Raw genomic sequence first — 19446 nt, 5'->3', positions numbered from 1 at the left:
GGGGCTTAAGTTGCACATTACTTCCCCACAACAGTTCATCTGGACCAAAAACAGAGCTTTGGTACTGTCTCTTGTTTTAGGGGTTGGCTTAATGATGGAAGAAGGTTCTGTTTTTGAACAGGACTGTGGTTGGCTGGGGTTGTCATAAGCCATGAGGACAAGTGGACAAGACGAATGCTATCTAATGGAGTACCTATAGTGCTGAAGGCCATTGAGAATTAATTGGTTTGGGGAGGTTGGGTAAGAAAGATGATAACATCCATTGGTTTTTACCAGAGAGAGCCAATGATTTGATCCAGTGGGATTTGCTTTGAAAAGCGGAATGTCATCAAAGAAATGGTTCACATACCACCACAATCATTTCATTTTCCACAGTTGATTTGGTTGCGTGACTCCTCTCTCTCTTTATATTATGAAGCATTAACTGATGTGCTATATGTTAAATGGCTAACAGGTGGGTTCACCAGAAGTTGGTGGTGGATGAAATTAACAATTTGTCTGGTTAATAGCTGTTTTGTATGTGTTCTGACTGGTTTCTTATTGTTATAGATACGCATTGTAGCAAATTCGTTCATTGAAAGTTCAGCAATTCATTCAAATCAAATGAAATTGTATTTGTCACATGCGCCGAATACAACAGGTGTAGTAGAAAAGCTTACTTATAAGCCCTTAACCAACAATGCAGTTCAATAAATAGAGTAAAAATAAATCAAATAGATAAACTCAATTAAAAAATACAATAAAAAGTATCACAAGAAAATTACATAACAATAACGAGGCTATATACAGGGGGGTACCGGTACCAAGTCAATGTGCGGAGGTACAGGTTAGTCAAGATCATTTGTACATGTAGGTAGGGGTAAAGTGACAGGGGTAAAGTGACTATGCATAGATAATAAACAGTGAGTAGCAGCAGTGTAAAAACGAAGGAGGGTTGGTCAATGTAAATAGTCCGGGTGGACCTAGACTTGGTGCTCCAGCACCACTTGCCGTGCGGTAGCAGAGAGAACAGTCTATGACTTGGGTGACTGGAGTCTTAGACAATTTTATGGGCCTTCCTCTGACACTGCCTAGTATATAGGACCTGGATTGCAGGAAGCTTGGCCCCAGTGATGTACTGGGCCGTACGCACTACCCTCTGTAGCTCCTTACAGTCAGATGCCGAGCAGTTGCCATACCAGGCGGTGATGCAACCGGTCTCGATGGTGCAGCTGTAGGACTTTTTGAGAGTTTGTTGGTGATGTGGACACAAAGGAACTTGAAACTCTCGACCCGCTACACTACACCTCCGTCGATGATAATGGGGGCTTATTCGGCCCTCCTTTTCCTATAGTCCACGATCAGGTCCTTTCCTTTCTATATTTGAAGTATAGAGAATTGAATTGTGCGTATCACAGTTACATAGCCATCAAAAGATAGAGGACGCTATTGATTAGTTGGGCAGACAATTATGTGCCAAACATTGTATACATGATTCCTATTGAAAACAGTAAAATTCCAATATGTCACAAAGTGTCCCTAAGACACCATATTAGAGATTGTGACAGCGATTCAAGAATTATACCTTGAGCTGTAAACCAAGGGACCAAGTCAGCAATAGGAGGAAACTCCACCACTACACTAATTATACCTATCCAGACCCCTTAGATCTGCAAACATCGAAGGGTCAGGGCCTAGGGAGTGGGATCAATTGTAGCTGTAGGTTGTTATGGAGTATAACATTGGTTAACCTCCATGGATAGTCAAGCGAGTTTTGTTTTGTTGGCTAGTTGTTCAGTATTGCAGCCCCATAGGTGTCACGGCCAGTTGTGATTACAGCCCAGGATCGAACCAGGGTCTGTAGTGACGCCTCTAGCACCGAGATGCAGTGTCTTAGACTGCGGCGCCACTCGGGAGCCCTGCTACTTGTTTATTCATATCTTATTACACTCGTATAACACAGTAACACAAGCAATAAGGGTTTCATAAATGCTTGATAAATGCTGTTTCATTTCATTTTTTTTACCGAGGTACATCCACTCAATAAAATTCACACTGTTCTTGAGGGAGTTCATGGGATCCATAAAAACAATTTAAAAAACATACACATTACATAATCAAACATGTTGCAGATGAAATGCATACCATGCTGATGGTATGATTTGCCTGGAGAGGCATTTTAAATAATGAACCCTCTTTGCTTTGTGATCATTATCTCCCTTGTGTATCCGAATGAGGAGTTTATATAGAAATATGTTGTGTTCATCTGTGCTACCCAGACGCATTACAGTTAAGTGCTAACTTATCTGTGGAGTGGTATCCCAACCTGTGGCACACACACACACACACACACCGGGGATGAATATGGTTTTGAAAATCAAATGCTTTTCTAATTTTTGTATGAGCCAACACCTCATGAAAGGACAAGATGTTATTTCTGTCTCAACAACTACACACACGACAGTCTTTCCCCGCTCACCATGCAAATCAAATCAAAATCTAATCAAATCAAAATGTATTTGTCACATGGTTAGCAGATGTTAGTGCGAGTGTAGCGAAATGCTTGTGCTTCTAGTTCCGACAATGCAGTAATAACCAACAAGTAATCTAGCTAACAATTCCAAAACTACTACCTTATAGACACAAGTGTAAGGGGATAAAGAATATGTAGATAAAGATATATGAATGAGTGATGGTACAGAGCGGCATAGGCAAGATACAGTAGATGGTATTGAGTGCAGTATATACATATCAAATCAAATTTATTCATATAGCCCTTCGTACATCAGCTGATATCTCAAAGTGCTGTACAGAAACCCAGCCTAAAACCCCAAACAGCAAGCAATGCAGGTGTAGAAGCACGGTGGCTAGGAAAAACTCCCTAGAAAGGCCAAAACCTAGGAAGAAACCTAGAGAGGAACCAGGCTATGTGGGGTGGCCAGTCCTCTTCTGGCTGTGCCGGGTGGAGATTATAACAGAACATGGCCAAGATGTTCAAATGTTCATAAATGACCAGCATGGTCGTATAATAATAAGGCAGGACAGTTGAAACTGGAGCAGCAGCACAGTCAGATGGACTGGGGACAGCAAGGAGTCATCATGTCAGGTAGTCCTGGGGCATGGTCCTAGGGCTCAGGTCCTCAGAGAGAGAGAGAAAAAAAGAGAGAATTAGAGAGAGCATATGTGGGGTGGCCAGTCCTCTTCTGGCTGTGCCGGGTGGAGATTAAAACAGAACATGGCCAAGATGTTCAAATGTTCATAAATGATCAGCATGTTCGAATAATAAGAAGGCAGAACAGTTGAAACTGGAGCAGCAGCACGGCCAGGTGGACTGGGGACAGCAAGGAGTCATCATGTCAGGTAATCCTGGGGCATGGTCCTAGGGCTCAGGTCCTCCGAGAGAGAGAAGGAGAGAATTAGAGAACGCACACTTAGATTCACATAGGACACCGAATAGGACAGGAGAAGTACTCCAGATATAACAAACTGACCCTAGCCCCCTGACACATAAACTACTGCAGCATAAATACTGGAGGCTGAGACAGGAGGGGTCAGGAGACACTGTGGACCCATCCGAGGACACCCCCGGACAGGGCCAAACAGGAAGGATATAACCCCACCCACTTTGCCAAAGCACAGCCCCCACACCACTAGAGGGATATCTTCAACCACCAACTTACCATCCTGAGACAGGGCCGAGTATAGCCCACAAAGATCTCCGCCATGGCACAACCCATATGAGATGAGTATGTAAGCAAAGTGACATAGTTAAAGTGGCTAGTGATACATGTATTACATAAGGATGCAGTAGATGATATAGAGTACAGTATATACGTATACATATGAGATGAATAATGTAGGGTATGTAAACATTATATTAGGTAGCATTGTTTAAAGTGGCTAGTGATATATTTTACATCAATTCCCATCAATTCCCATTATTAAAGTGGCTGGAGTTGAGTCAGTGTGTTGGCAGCAGCCACTCAATGTTAGTGGTGGCTGTTTAACAGTCTGATGGTCTCTCGGTCCCTGCTTTGATGCACCTGTACTGACCTGGCCTTCTGGATGATAGCGGGGTGAACAGGCAGTGGCTCGGGTGGTTGCTGTCCTTGATGATCTTTATGGCCTTCCTGTGACATCGGGTGGTGTAGGTGTCCTGGAGGGCAGGTAGTTTGCCCCCGGTGATGCGTTGTGCAGACCTCTGGAGAGACTTACGGTTGTGGGCGGAGCAGTTGCCGTACCAGGCGGTGATACAGCCCGACAGGATGCTCTCGATTGTGCATCTGTAGAGGTTTGTGAGTGCTTTTGGTGACAAGCCTAATTTCTTCAGCCTCCTGAGGTTGAAGAGGCGCTGCTGCACCTTCTTCACGATGCTGTCTGTGTGGGCGGACCAATTCAGTTTGTCTGTGATGTGTACGCCGAGACTTACTTAAAACTTACTACCCTCTCCACTACTGTTCCATCGATGTGGATAGGGGGGTGTTCCCTCTGCTGTTTCCTGAAGTCCACAATCATCTCCTTAGTTTTGTTGACGTTGAGTGTGAGGTTATTTTCCTGACACCACACTCCGAGGGCCCTCACCTCCTCCCTGTAGGCCGTCTCGTCGTTGTTGGTAATCAAGCCTACCACTGTTGTGTCGTCCGCAAACTTGATGATTGAGTTGGAGGCGTGAGTGGCCACGCAGTCGTGGGTGAACAGGGAGTACAGATTGGTCGGACCAGCGTTGAACAGACCTCAGCGCGGGAGCTTCTTGTTTTAGTTTCTGTCTGTAGGCAGGGATCAACAAAATGGAGTCGTGGTCAGCTTTTCCGAAAGGAGGGCGGTGCAGGGCCTTATATGCGTCGCGGAAGTTGGAATAGCAAGGATCCAAGGTTTTTCCCGCCCTGGTTGCGCAATCGATATGCTGATAAAATTTAGGGAGTTTTCAGATTAGCCTTGTTAAAATCCCCAGCTACAATGAATGCAGCCTCTGGATATATGGATTCCAGTTTGCAAAGAGTCAAATAAAGTTTGTTCAGAGCCATCGATGTGTCTGCTTGGGGGGGAATATATACGGCTGTGATTATAATCGAAGAGAATTCCCTTGGTAGATAATGCGGTCTACATTTGATTGTGAGGAATTCTAAATCAGGTGAACAGAAGGACTTGAGTTCCTGTATGTTGTTTTGGCCACACCATGTCCCGTTAACCATAAAGCATATGCCCCCGCCCCTATTCATACCAGAAAGATGTTTGTTTCTGTCGGCACGATGCGTGGAGAAACCAGCTGGCTGCACCGTCTCCGATAGCGTCTCTCCAGTGAGCCATGTTTCCGTGAACCAAAGAACGTTACAGTCTCTGATGTCCCTCTGGAATGCTACCCTTGCTCGGATTTCATCAACCTTGTTGTCAAGAGACTGGACATTGGCGAGGAGAATGCTAGGGAGTGGTGCACGATGTGCCCGTCTCCGGAGTCTGACCAGAAGACCGCTTAATTTTCCCCTTTTTCGAAGTCGTTTTTTGGGGTCGCCGGCTGGGATCCATTCCGTTGTCCTGGGTGAAAGGCAGAACACAGGGTCCGCTTCGCGAAAGTCATATTCTTGGTCGTACTGATGGTGAGTTGACGCTGCTCTTATGTTCAGTAGTTCTTCTCGACTGTATGTAATGAAACCTAAGATGACCTGGGGTACCAATGTAAGAAATAACACATAAAAAAACTAAAACTGCATAGTTTCCTAGGAACGCGAAGCGAGGCGGCCATCTCTGTCGGCGCCGGATGAAATGACTAATGCTGTTTGAGTTGATCATGATACTTCAACATTGACACCAGTAGCGGTGTGCGGGTAAAATCACTGTAAAATCACTGGGGATGCCACGCCAATAAAAAAGCCATATTACAACCTATGTTGTGATATGTGCATTGTTTGCGCTATAACCCATTCGATCATATGCCACCATGATATACAATAAGGCTGAGACAACAAAAAAACAACGGTCGCACAGTGGCGGAATAAATTCAACTACACATAGGTTTTTTTTTCATCACAAAACCGGAGAGCGACATCTGTTCGGTGAAGTCCACAAAGCAAATATTGTGCGTAACAAACAGTTACAGTATATGACCTGCAGCATAGTCAAGCGAGTTAATGTTTTCAACAGTTTACTAAACAACTACTGATTTAGAACCATGTCGTTGCCGCAAGTCAGGACAAAGACAACAGGAGCACTGCCTTCACTATTCCAGCACCATTTCAACTTAAACTATTAAGGCACAAGGCGAGACCCAAATGCAGACACGGGAGGCAGATGGTTGGAGTCTTACAATGTTTATATCCAAAAGGGGAAGCAAGAGAATGGTCGTGGACAGGCAAAAAGGTCAAAACCAGATCAGAGTCCAGGAGGTACAGAGTGGCAGACAGGCACGTGGTCAAGGCAGGCAGAATGGTCAGGCAGGCGGGTACAAAGTCCAGAAACAGGCAAGGGTCAAAACTGGGAGGACTAGAAAAAGGAGAATGCAAAAAGCAGAACGGGAAAAACGCTGGTTGACTTGGAAACATACAAGACGAACTGGCACAGAAAGACAGGAAACACAGGGACAAATACACCAGGGAATATAATCGACACCTAGAGGGGGTGAAGACAATCACATGGACAGGTGAAACAGATCAGGGCGTGACATTAAACATTTAACCCATCATCAAATCAACAAGGCTGTACATGCTTAGTTTAATACCCTTAAAACAAACTTAAAGATACCAAAAACAATTCAGTCCAATCAATGTTGCTAAATTTCATATGGCTGTCCATGGTGCTGATTTGTGTGTGTGTGTGTGTGTGTGTGTGTGCTTGCGTGCTCAAGTAAAATAAAAAAAAGTTCACTCACCTTACTTCTAGACTAGTTGAACGCCAATGCCATCCTCCTCTCTTTCATTCATGTTGGCAAAACGGTCTATGGCTCTGTCATACAGTACACTTTTAGTTTTTGTTTTCATAGGCTACCTAGCTAAAATGCTTGCTAGCCTAACTTCCTCACATGGGCTAAAATGAACCAGCAAAGTTAGCTAGCTAGTTAACATGAGCCTACTAGGCTACATCTTGGCTTCATATTGAACTTCAATCGTCTCAGACGAGTGGCACATCACATACATTTATGGTTAGATCGGAATCACCATCATAATACTTGGCCTGTACAGAGGTCAAAACCACAAGTCTAAATCCCAATTACCGTCCATGGTTTAGGAAGGGGACGATTTAACAAGCAAGCTACGGCAAGACATCAACACAAGCAGACCAGAAACAGACCCGTTTTTCAGAAAATTACGTTTTGCTTAGGAAGTGATTTGATTGGTCTGAAGCCAAATCCAAACTGACTTCCCTTGGAGGGTGTTTTGCTGCACCTGGACAACCTACAGTTGAGCTCAGCTCAATTCTGATTGCCTAATTATTTTATAATTATTTTATTAATGGAGGGGAAATGCTTGCTAGCATCAATCAATCAAATGCTATGGCAGCAACATGTTATACTCTTTTGGTCCAAACAGCATCAGATACATGGGCTACACATACAGAGATAGAGGGGCGCTGTTCCCCTCGTGCGGATGATTTCTCAGGTGAGATTCAGCCACTTGCGAATTTACGGAAAATTATGAAAACACAGAGAGATGAACCTGAATATTGAAATGTTTTTATAATTTATATTGTTTTATTAGTGCAATCTTTGGTCGAAGCCTGGCTTCGCTTGGCATCCCTGATTACACGCCACTGATTGACCCATGAATATGGAGTGTATGGTTTAGAGTCCCCCTGGGTGGGTAGAAAGCTCTCTGTATTACCCTTAAAACAGGATCAAAGAGAGAGGATTAAGATAATATCCATGGAGACCCTCAGTTGGCCGTGTGTGTGTGTTCATGCTTCCATGTGTGTGTTCATGCTTCCATGTGTGTGTGTTCATGCTTCCATGTGTGTGTGTTCATGCTTCCATGTGTGTGTGTTCATGCTTCCATGTGTGTGTGTTCATGCTTCCATGTGTGTGTGTTCATGCTTCCATGTGTGTGTGTTCATGCTTCCATGTGTGTGTGTTCATGCTTCCATGTGTGTGGGCCAGCACGAGCGTGTGTCTTCATTTGCTGTGACTGCGTCTTCATTTGCTTGAACGCAGATCATATTGATTGTGCTTGTTCAAAAAGCCCTAACTTGTGATGGAAACGCAATGTGTTATTTGCATTTGGCATTAAAGCGACCAGCGCCTGCGAGCAAAAGTTTATTACAAAGGCGACATGAAGAAACTTTGATGCATTTTGCGTCTGGGTTGGACAGGAACACCAAAGTGGAGCGGCAGAGAGCTGAGGAAGGTTAGCGCTCGCTCTTCAAACACTGCCGAGTCGTCCCTCTCCAATCACCTTCCCATATGACAACTGTGAAGAGAGGGAGAGCGAGGGAGACAGGGAGGCAAAGAAAGAGGAAGAGAGAGGAAGGGATATGCAATAATACCCTTTGAATGCGTGATCAATTTGGCAAGCAGAATTACACTGATTATGTTGAGGTGACGTTGGTTGTGCAGAAAGAAAGAGAGAGTGTGTGTGTGCTTGTCTGTGTGAGTGAGTGAGTGAGTGAGTGAGTGAGTGAGTGAGTGAGTGAGTGAGTGGGAGGGAGAGATAGTGACTGTGCTGCTTCTAGGCGTTCCATCATCCACTAAACTATTGCAGCCTCCCTCTCTTTTTCCCTCCTCCTCCTGGAGAGAGAGAGCAATAGAGTCACACTTACAAGCCAGTGAGGAGACGACAAGAGGAGGATCTGCAAAGGGGGAGAGAGAGAAAACAAGGACTCGTTCTTGTTCGCCCAACTCTCTTCTCTCCTCTGCTGAGCATCACATAGGGGAGGCAGGACCAGAGGAGAGCATCTCTGGCTTATTTTTCTACTTTGTTTGTTCTGCATTGTTTTGGGAGTAGAAGACAGGAGAGGGGCTGATACCATTGTAGTATCTCTCCAGTAGAGCTGTTAAAGAGGAGCAAGGATGCTTAACAACCTGACCGACACAGAGGAAGGGGACGGGGGACCCAACAGCCAGGGTGAGTGATTGAATCTGTCTCAAACACACACACAAGCACATGCACACACACATACACACAAACTCAAAAACACACACATAGGCTAATCAAACACACACACAGGACACACATACATAAGCACATGCTCACGTACGCATACACATTTGTGCGGTGCATACAGACACATCCAGAAGGTAGCGAACAAAAATACATTTGAGTGTGAGTGTGTCGCTGCGTCATGCATTTGTCTGCCTACTTGCCTGCCTGCTTGGGGTGATGCTTTTCCTCTTACTGCAAGGCTGCTGTGACAGGAATAGTAATGGGTTTCTCCCCATATACAACGGATGGGTGATTACAGCACACAGACATACACACAGAAATACACACACAGAGAGATACACACACTGCTCTGGTGCAGTGGTCCCCAAACCTCCCAACCACCTTGTCCACCACCACGGCACCTTAAACACTCAAACTACATATGACGCCCAGTGCCCGGGCAAGCGTGGGCACACGCACACCGCCGCTCGCTAACATAGATGCCAACTTGTCGCTCACTGCCAATCTGCCTGCCCTAGCTGTCAAAACGAGTCCCGTCTCCAATCCTCCTCCTGTCCCTCACATCAGTCACATCCCACAGCATACAGTAGGTGCTGGGAAAAGTGGGCTTTCAATGAATACCTAAATTACCTGTTTTGTCCTTGTGTAGGATTACTTGTTTTATTAATCGTCTGTTTTCACATGCTTGGATTGAGCAGGGTTGGGTTTTTAGCTTGCACTTTGCTCTCGCATGTACTTTTTTTGTTTTCTGTGAACAAATCTCCCTTATTTCTGCCTGGGCTCCAACAGATGCGCTGGAGTGCCAGGTTTCATATGAGGAAACAGTCACAGTGCCGCTGCCGCTCGGAGCTCGCACACCTGCGAGGGCTTCATGATAAAAAATAGACTGTGGCAGCTCGAAACATGAATATTTAACTTAATGCGGGCATCTTTTTGGGAGAATTATGACAGGGCATGTAGGGATGGAGTGGGAGTGTGACCCGCTTAAACGTGATCGGCACTTCGCTCCTCATCAAGGGCAGGTTGTTGAGTGCAAGATAAACCCGCATAACAACAGACCCGCTGCGTCAGGCTAATCTGACTGCTCGAGCGCTGTTGCGTGTGTGTGTGTGTGAGACCGTGTGTGTATGTATGTGGGTGTGTATTAATCTAGCTGTTTAACTACAGTGTGTGGGTGTGTGTGTGCGTATGTATGAGCAAGTATGTGTGTGTGTGTGTGTGTGTGTGTGTGTATGAGCAAGTGTGTGTGTGCAGAAAAACATATGTGGTCATTGACTTTGCTACGTATGTGCCCATATATGGAATTCAGATTGTCTCAGCGGGCAAGCCGTTTCCTTTTATCCACGGAATGTGCACTTGGCTGTGAGGAGATACATAGGGGATATCTCCTGCTCTGTGATATACACTGAGTCTCCCCCCATTTTGACCTAAGAACAGGCTCAATTTGTCGGGGCATGGACTCTATAAGGTGTTCCACAGGGATGCTGGCCCATGTTGACTCCGATGCTTCCCACAGTTGTGTCAAGTTGACTGGATGTCCTTTGGGTGGTGGACTATACACACGGGAAACTGCTGTGAAAACCCCAGCAGCGTTGCAGTTCATGACACAAACCGGTGCGCCTGGCACCTACTACCATACCCCGTTCAAAGGCACTTTTATCTTTTGTCCCTCTGAATGGCACACGTACATACACAATCCCTGTCTCAATTCTGTCAAGGCTTAAAAATCCTTCATTAGCGTGTCACTTCACCTTCATCTGGATTTAACAAGTGCCATCAATAAGGGATCATAGCTTTCACCTGGTCAGTCTATGTCGTGGAAAGAGCAGATGTTCCTAATGTTTTGTACACTCAGTGTATGCACCCCCCACTGCAGCAGATAGAAAAGGTCCACTGATCTCAGAATAGGAGCACACATTTCCATTTAGCCAGAGGCTTCAATATGCATCCTGTGCATACAGGAGTCAGTGTGCGGCAAACCTGAATAACTCTGTGTAGTCAACACTACTACTTTGGAAGGCAGAGCGAGAGAGGTTGTTTCAGCAGGAAACGTCACCGTGGTGCGGTCTGTGGTGCTGAAATCAGCCTCTTGTTGTATCTGGGTGCATTTGCTGCCGCTGTCCAAGGTGCTGATTTATATCCTTCATTACACGGCTGGGTTTCAGGCAGCACTAGGCTATAGTACCAGGAGATGTATTTTCTGCATCTTGTAATCACTCAAGATGAAAGGCATTGGTCGGGAGAGAAGAAATATATTTAATGCAATTTCTGCGTCGTTCATTTGCATATTTATGAGCTGTAATTTTGCATCTGCCGCTATATTGTTAATTATTTGCAGTATAAAAAAAAAAATCAAGAATAGAATAAACAAGCAAGTGTGTTTGCTCAGTTTTTTCCTGCATCAAGAGACTTTGACTGTAAAGCCTTGTTTTTTTAAGGGCTAGAGGAATCTGTTTTTGTCTGTGGGAAAGGGGGGAACGGGAGGGGTGGAGGATGTTGCTGCATCAAATCTAGCTGTCCACTCTCATCAAGTGATGTGTGTAAGGTGCTGTGAACATGCCTGCTCTTGTTTCTGTTGTTTTTAGAGGACATCGAGAAGAGAACGTTTTCCTTCCAATGATGCCTTTGTAAGGAGAAATGCTCACCCTTCAAGAAAGTACATTTTCACATCTATTTTCAGCCTGGCCATGAACTAGGGACATACAGTGCCTTGCGAAAATATTCGGCCCCCTTGAACTTTGCGACCTTTTGCCACATTTCAGGCTTCAAACATAAAGATCTAAAACTGTATTTTTCAAACTTTTTTAACAAATCAAAAACTGAAAAAATTGGGCGTGCAAAATTATTCAGCCCCCTTAAGTTAATACTTTGTAGCGCCACCTTTTGCTGCGATTACAGCAAGTCTCTTGGGGTATGTCTCTATCAGTTTTGCACATCGAGAGACTGACATTTTTTCCCATTCCTCCTTGCAAAACAGCTCGAGCTCAGTGAGGTTGGATGGAGAGCATTTGTGAACAGCAGTTTTCAGTTCTTTCCACAGATTCTCGATTGGATTCAGGTCAGGACTTTGACTTGGCCATTCTAACACATGACCCATTCCATTGTAGATTTTGCTTTATGTTTTGGATCATTGTCTTGTTGGAAGACAAATCTCCGTCCCAGTCTCAGGTCTTTTGCAGACTCCATCAGGTTTTCTTCCAGAATGGTCCTGTATTTGGCTCCATCCATCTTCCCATCAATTTTAACCATCTTCCCTGTCCCTGCTGAAGAAAAGCAGGCCCAAACCATGATGCTGCCACCACCATGTTTGACAGTGGGGATGGTGTATTCAGGGTGATGAGCTGTGTTGCTTTTACGCCAAACATGATGTTTTGCATTGTTGCCAAAAAGTTCAATTTTGGTTTCATCTGACCAGAGCACCTTCTTCCACATGTTTGGTGTGTCTCCCAGGTGGCTTGTGGCAAACTTTAAACGACACTTTTTATGGATATCTTTAAGAAATGGCTTTCTTCTTGCCACTCTTCCATAAAGGCCAGATTTGTGCAATATACGACCGATTGTTGTCCTATGGACAGAGTCTCCCACCTCAGCTGTAGATCTCTGCAGTTCATCCAGAGTGATCATGGGCCTCTTGGCTGCATCTCTGATCAGTCTTCTCCTTGTATGAGCTGAAAGTTTAGAGGGACGGCCAGGTCTTGGTTGATTTGCAGTGGTCTGATACTCCTTCCATTTCAATATTATCGCTTGCACAGTGCTCCTTGGGATGTTTAAAGCTTGGGAAATCTTTTTGTATCCAAATCCGGCTTTAAACTTCTTCACAACAGTATCTCGGACCTGCCTGGTGTGTTCCTTGTTCTTCATGATGCTCTCTGCGCTTTTAACAGACCTCTGAGACTATCACAGTGCAGGTGCATTTATATGGAGACTTGATTACACACAGGTGGATTGTATTTATCACCATTAGTCATTTAGGTCAACATTGGATCATTCAGAGATCCTCACTGAACTTCTGGAGAGAGATTGCTGCACTGAAAGTAAAGGGGCCTGAATAATTTTGCACGCCCAATTTTTCAGTTTTTGATTTGTTAAAAAAGTTTGAAATATCCAATAAATGTCGTTCCACTTCAGGATTGTGTCCCACTTGTTGTTGATTCCTCACAAAAAAATACAGTTTTATATCTTTATGTTTGAAGCCTGAAATGTGGCAAAAGGACGCAAAGTTCAAGGGGGCCGAATACTTTTGCAAGGCACTGTACATTAGCTATCTGGCTAACAGCTAACACATTTAGGTCTGAGCTAATTCAGAAACATTGATTACTGTGCATCATTAAATAAAACATTTGAGTATATGAAGACATTTTGACTGTATAATCTTATTGATGAACTCCATCATACTCTAAATGGACACTGTTCTACAGCTGCACCATCGAGAGCATCCTGACGTCTTGCATCACTGACTGGTATGGCAACTGCTTGGCCTCCCACCGCAAGGCACTACAGAGGGTAGTGCATATGGCCCAGTACATCACCGGGGCCAAGCTTCCTGCCATCCAGGACCTCCATACCAGGCAGTGTCAGAGGAAGGCCCTGGAGTCAAAGACTCCAGCCACCCTAGTCATAGACTGTTCTCTCTGCTACCACACGGCAAGCTGTACCAGAGCTCCAAGTCTAGGTCCAAGAGGCTTCTAAACAGTTTCTACCCCGAAACCATAAGACTCCTGAACATCTAATCAAATGGCTTCCCAGAGTATTTGCATTGCCCCCCCCCACACACACACACTTCTATGCTGCTGCTACACTCTGTTATTATATATGCATAGTCACTTTAATAACTCTACCTACATGTACATATTACCTCAATTACCTCAACTAACCGGTGCCCCCGAAAATTGACTCTGTTGTTTTAGCCTCTCTATTGTTGTTTTATTGCTGCTCTTTAATGATTTGTTACTTTTATTTCATACTTTTTGGGGGTATTTTTCTTAAAACTGAATTGTTGGTTAATGGCTTGTAAGTAAGCATTTCACTGTAAGGTACCTGTAAGGTCTACCTGTTGCATTCGGCGCATGTGATTATTTTTTTATTTGATTTGATTTGTTTATTTTCCCTAGTTTGAACATTGATTGTGTATTCCGCAGGGGAGACTGGATATGCAAATGAGGCCCTGAGATAGGGTTCTTGTTAGCATGCTAATGGGTCCAGTGCATATAGGATGTGTCCAAAATGGTTCCCTATTCCCTATATAGTGCACTACTTTGTTGAGCTTTGGTCAAAAGTAGTGCACTATGAAGGGAATAGGGCACAATTTGGGATGCATATTTACTGTACAATCAGAAGATGTTTACTTCACTTGCTTGTTTGGAATGTATCCATTTATTGATGCAATAGCTTCTCCCTCTACCTCAAAATAAAAATCCAACCAGCCAAATACCAGCCAAATGTACTACTTGTATTTCCAAAATGTTGTGTGTTTTAGACTATCTATTGTATTGCAATATGGTGTGTGTCTGCTTTGTGCACTGAAGGTACTTTTATAAATTATTGCCCCACCCACAGCCCTAAGGGCTAACACATTTTGTCTAGGTGATTTGGAGTGATGTCACAAAATGGAGATGAGGTTTGTATGTTTGGTTCCAAGGGTGAAGACATACAGGTATTGCGCTAATAAGTAGGTGATTTTTCACTAATATGTAGGTGTTTTTGCGCTTAGTAGTGGAAAGGAGGGAAGAAAAACAGATAGACAACTGTTGAAAAGCCTGGGGGCTTTCTGACAGAGGGGTTAACAACTCTCTCTCATCACTCTGGCTTCATCACAGGGTATCATTTGGGACGCAGCCTCTGACGATCCCGAACCATTCAGACTCTTAGCCTACTGCTGCAAACAGGCCCTTTAATGATCTTTTAGTTATGGCTGACTGCGTAATACTGCCAAAAGTCCCCCGAGCATTCTCCAATGGAGGCAGTTTTTTTTGTAGAAGGAACGTCATTATTCTCTGTCTGTTGACTAGTGGGAGACCTGCAACAGAAATGCGCAGTTAGAGAGAGAGATTGCTAGCCGCGACAGAATCGCAGACGCTTGTTGTCGTGGCAAGGAGGCAGATGTACTGAACCTGTGTCTGGGTACTCAGACACACACACACACATACACATGCTCATGTTCTTTACTTAGGGCCAGCTCTAGCCTTTGGGGGGCCCTAAGCGAGATTTGGTTGGGGGGACCCCCACCAAGCGGGCCAAAGATTTAAGTGGTAGGTAGCCTAGTGGTTAAGATTGGTTGGCCAGTAATCAAAATGTCGCTGGTTAGAATCTCCAAGCTGTCAAGGTGGAAAAATGTGCCATTCTGCCCTTGAGCAAGGCAGTTAACCCCTAACAACAAATGATTCCCAGGCGCCGATGATTCAGAGGGGTTGGGCAAAATGTGGAAGACATATTTGTTGAATGCATTCAGTTGTGCAACTGATGAGGTGTCCCCTTTCCATCTTGACGGTGGAGAGAACATTTTTCATTTTAAAGTAATTTCCTGCAATTCTACACATTTTGCCATGGGGCCCAGAGAAAACGTTATGGTTTTAAAGGAGGTTTTCTGCAATTCTACCCATTTTGCCATGAGGTGGAAACACAGCTTTGCCGTTTTAAAGCTAATTGCCTGCAATTCTGCACATTTCGCCATGACTTATGATATCTGAGTGAGAGTGACTAACAAAGTAAATGGGTGCCCCCCGGAGGTCATGGCCCCTGTGCACATGCCCTGCCTGCGTGCCTGGTTGGTTTTCGGCCATGATTACTACATGTTTAGATAGCTGGCTAGACTAACTCACTAATCTAAAAATTGTTATCTGACATGGCTAATTGAGTGACTATTAGTGACTGACAAAATAAGAGATGAATTGTTGATGCACAACCAAATTTCAAAGTTGCATCTTGTGTATTCTTCTATTCTAACTATCAACAGTAAGTTGAGACCCCCTAAAAAATAAAAAACACTTATGTCGCTTATACATGGAGCCGGCCCTGACTATTATACACAAACAAATGCATGTTCACACAGACAAATGTGTATACAGTGCAACACACACACACAGTGACTGATTCAGCGGATGCGACTAGGTGCATCGCGGGTCAGCACTTCGACGGTGATGTCACCTCTGTCTCTGTTATCATTAGTACCACATGGGAAAGCCCCAACGATGCACATAATTACCCGAGAAACATTACTAATTTATCAAAGTCTCAATTTCAGAAAAACAATACAATGGCTCATAAATCATACAAGAGCACATAGAGCATAATTACATGTTGCGTAATTAATCTGAACAAAGGTAATAATGAAATATGGAAACAATCACAGATTTATAAAGATGGGGCAGATGAAGGCTAATTATGCTAACCCACACCAGTTGAAATCCAGATAGAGAGGGGTGTTATTCACAGATCGGTTTCCCAATTAAAACTCTAAATGCAGGAGTGTGTAATTAGTGACGATGGGGCGGCTCTCTGAAAAGACTGTTGACTCATGCAGCACTAATTAACATATCCAACGTAACCAGTCTATCACACACACGGACACACAAACACACACACATGTGCACACACACATACAGTACCAGTCAAAAGTTTGGACACACCTACTCATTCAAGGGTTTTTCTTTATTTTTACTATTTTCTACATTGTAGAATAATACTGAAGACATCATAACAACTAAATAACACATATGGAATCATGTAGTAACCAAAGAAGTGTTAAATATTTGAGATTCTTAAAAGTAACCACCCTTTGCCTTGATGACAGCTTTGCACACTCTTGGCATTCTCTCAACCAGTTTCAGCTTGAATGCTTTTCCAACAGTCTTAAAGGAGTTCCCACATATGCTGAGCACTTGTTGGCTACTTTTCCTTCACTCTGCAGCCCAACTCATCTCAAACCATCATCTCAATTGGGTTGAGGTCGGTTGATTGTGGAGGCCAGGTCATCTGATGCAGCACTCCATTACTATCCTTCTTGGTCAAATAGCCCTTACACAGCCTGGAGGAGTGTTGGATCATTGTCTTGTTGAAAAACAAATGATAGTCCCACTTAGCGCAAACCAGATGGGATGGCATATCGCTGCAGAAGGCCGTGGTACCCATTTTGGTTAAGTGTGCCTTGAAATCTAAAGGAATCACGAACAGTGTCACCAGCAAAGCACCCCCACACCATCGCTCCTCCTCCATGCTTCACGGTGGGAACAACACATGCAGAGACCATCTGTTCATCTACTCTGCGTCTCACAAGGACACAGCAGTTGGAACCAAAAATCTAAAAGTTGGACTCATCAGACCAAAGGACAGATTTCCACCTCCATCTCCATTGCTCGTGTTTTTGGTACAAGCAAGTCTCTTCTTCTTATAGTTGTTCTTTAATAGTGGTTTCTTTGCAGCAATTTGACCATGAAGGCCTGATTTTACGCAGTCTCCTCGGAACAGTAGATGTTGAGATGTGTCTGCTACTTGAACTCTGTGAAGCATTTATTTGGGCTGCAATTTCTGAGGCTGGTAACTCTAACGAAGGTATTCTCTGCAGCAGAGGTAACTCTCAGTCTTTCTTTCTTGTGGCGGTCCTCATGAGAGCCAGTGTCATCATAGTGCTTGATGGTTTTTGCGACTGCGCTTGAAGAAACTTTCAAAGATCTTGACATTTTCCTGACTGACTGACCTTCATATATTAAAGTAATGATGGACTGCCGTTTCTCTTTGCTTATTTGAGCTGTTCTGGCCATTTTCTGGACTTGGTATTTTACCAAATAGGGTCTATTTTCTGTATTGCACCCCTACCTTGTCACAACACAACTGATTGGCTCAAACGCATTAAGAAGGAAACAAATTCCACAAATTAACTTTTAACAAGGCACACCTGTTAATTGAAATGCATTCCAGGTGACTACCTCATGAAGCTGGTTGAGAGAATGCCAAGAGTGTGCAAAGCTGTCATCAAGGCAAAGATGCAAGGATGATTAGACACATTAAGGATTATGTTCTACTCCCCCAGGCTATCCATATCTCGGTTACACCCACCACATCTTATCTATGGAATGCCAGCTGTATGATTTTAGGCTCCTCTCATTTCCCACCAATATTTGATGAGAAAGTACTCATCAAAGCCATTCAATGCATAAACAGTATAACATAATCTTGTAATTTTCCTCTCACATGTTCACTTAGCAATGCATTTAAGTTCAAATTTAACTTTAGCGGAATTTAGGATCTAGCTAGTTTTAGATTTGAATAATCCTCCTAACCTCTTGATCCGATGACCCAGTCTGATTGATGAAGCTAGGTAGGTTACAGTTCCTGGCAGACACAACAGAGTGTATTGGCCAGGTATGTAACATGCGGCTGTGGTCAAGGCTTTTGAACATCTTGGGAGAAGCTACAGCTGCACTGATTAAGCAACGTCTGGGTGTATCTATGCGCTACTCCTGTTCCTTTGTGTTTTTAATACAGATTATTTTGATACGGCACGTCCTGTACATTTAAATGGGATTCTATCATTATCCACCACAGTGCATTGGCTGCATTGTATGTTTGTTAGTTGTACAAAGCACCCTCCCAGGCATTATATATTTGAAGACTAATTCTTTGGTCTGTTAAAGGTCCTGTTTGGTTTGGTTGTTTGTTGTTTTTTTTTAGGTTGTTTAGCTTTAAACATTCAATGCAGTCATCGGTGATTGAAGTATCAAATGAATATGCCCTAATCATTGTAACGACGTGCGCTGAGAGTCGGGAAGCAAGTTCAGGGAGTGTTTTAATCAAATAAATGGAACATAATACAAAACAAGAAACTCGAACAGCACACGGACATGAAACTGAAACAGAAACAATAACGCCTGGGGAAGGAACCAAAGGAAGTGACATACAGTGGGGCAAAAAAGTATTTAGTCAGCCACCAATTGTGCAAGTTCTCCCACTTAAAAAGATGAGAGAGGCCTGTAATTTTCATCATAGGTACACTTCAACTATGATAGACAAAATTAAGAAAAAAAATCCAGAAAATCACATTGTAGGATTTTTTATTTATTTATTTGCAAATTATGGTGGAAAATAAGTATTTGGTCACCTACAAACAAGCAAGATTTCTGTTTCTCAGACCTGTAACTTCTTCAGACCTGAGGCTCCTCTGTCCTCCACTCGTTACCTGTATTAATGGCACCTGTTTGAACTTGTTATCAGTATAAAAGACACCTGTCCACAACCTCAAACAGTCACACTCCAAACTCCACTTTGGCCAAGACCAAAGAGCTGTCAAAGGACACCAGAAACAAAATTGTAGACCTGCACCAGGCTGGGAAGACTGAATCTGCAATAGGTAAGCAGCTTGGTTTGAAGAAATCAACTGTGGGAGCAA

The 19446-nt window shown here is 43.8% G+C and overlaps 1 protein-coding gene across 3 annotated transcripts in view; it reads left to right on the top strand.

Annotated features, from left to right (window-relative positions):
* LOC109891153 (solute carrier family 12 member 5) overlaps nt 1–19446 on the top strand; it is a 314019-nt gene that overhangs the window by 128088 nt on the left and 166485 nt on the right. Inside the window, exon 1 of one of the 3 annotated variants that reach the window (XM_031827150.1) lies at nt 8420–9026. The exons of the other annotated variants lie outside the window; for them this stretch is intronic. Within the exon in view, the coding sequence (XP_031683010.1) occupies nt 8972–9026 (55 nt within the window). The 5' untranslated portion in view covers nt 8420–8971. Of the gene's footprint in view, nt 1–8419; nt 9027–19446 lie in introns of those variants that run through there. 3 annotated transcript variants of the gene reach the window in all.

Source organism: Oncorhynchus kisutch, linkage group LG1 (genome assembly GCF_002021735.2).
Source record: "Oncorhynchus kisutch isolate 150728-3 linkage group LG1, Okis_V2, whole genome shotgun sequence".
Classification (NCBI taxonomy): Eukaryota; Metazoa; Chordata; class Actinopteri; order Salmoniformes; family Salmonidae; genus Oncorhynchus; species Oncorhynchus kisutch.
The sequence above is the reverse complement of the archived record's forward strand: the minus strand, read 5'-3'. Positions and strand labels throughout refer to the sequence as shown.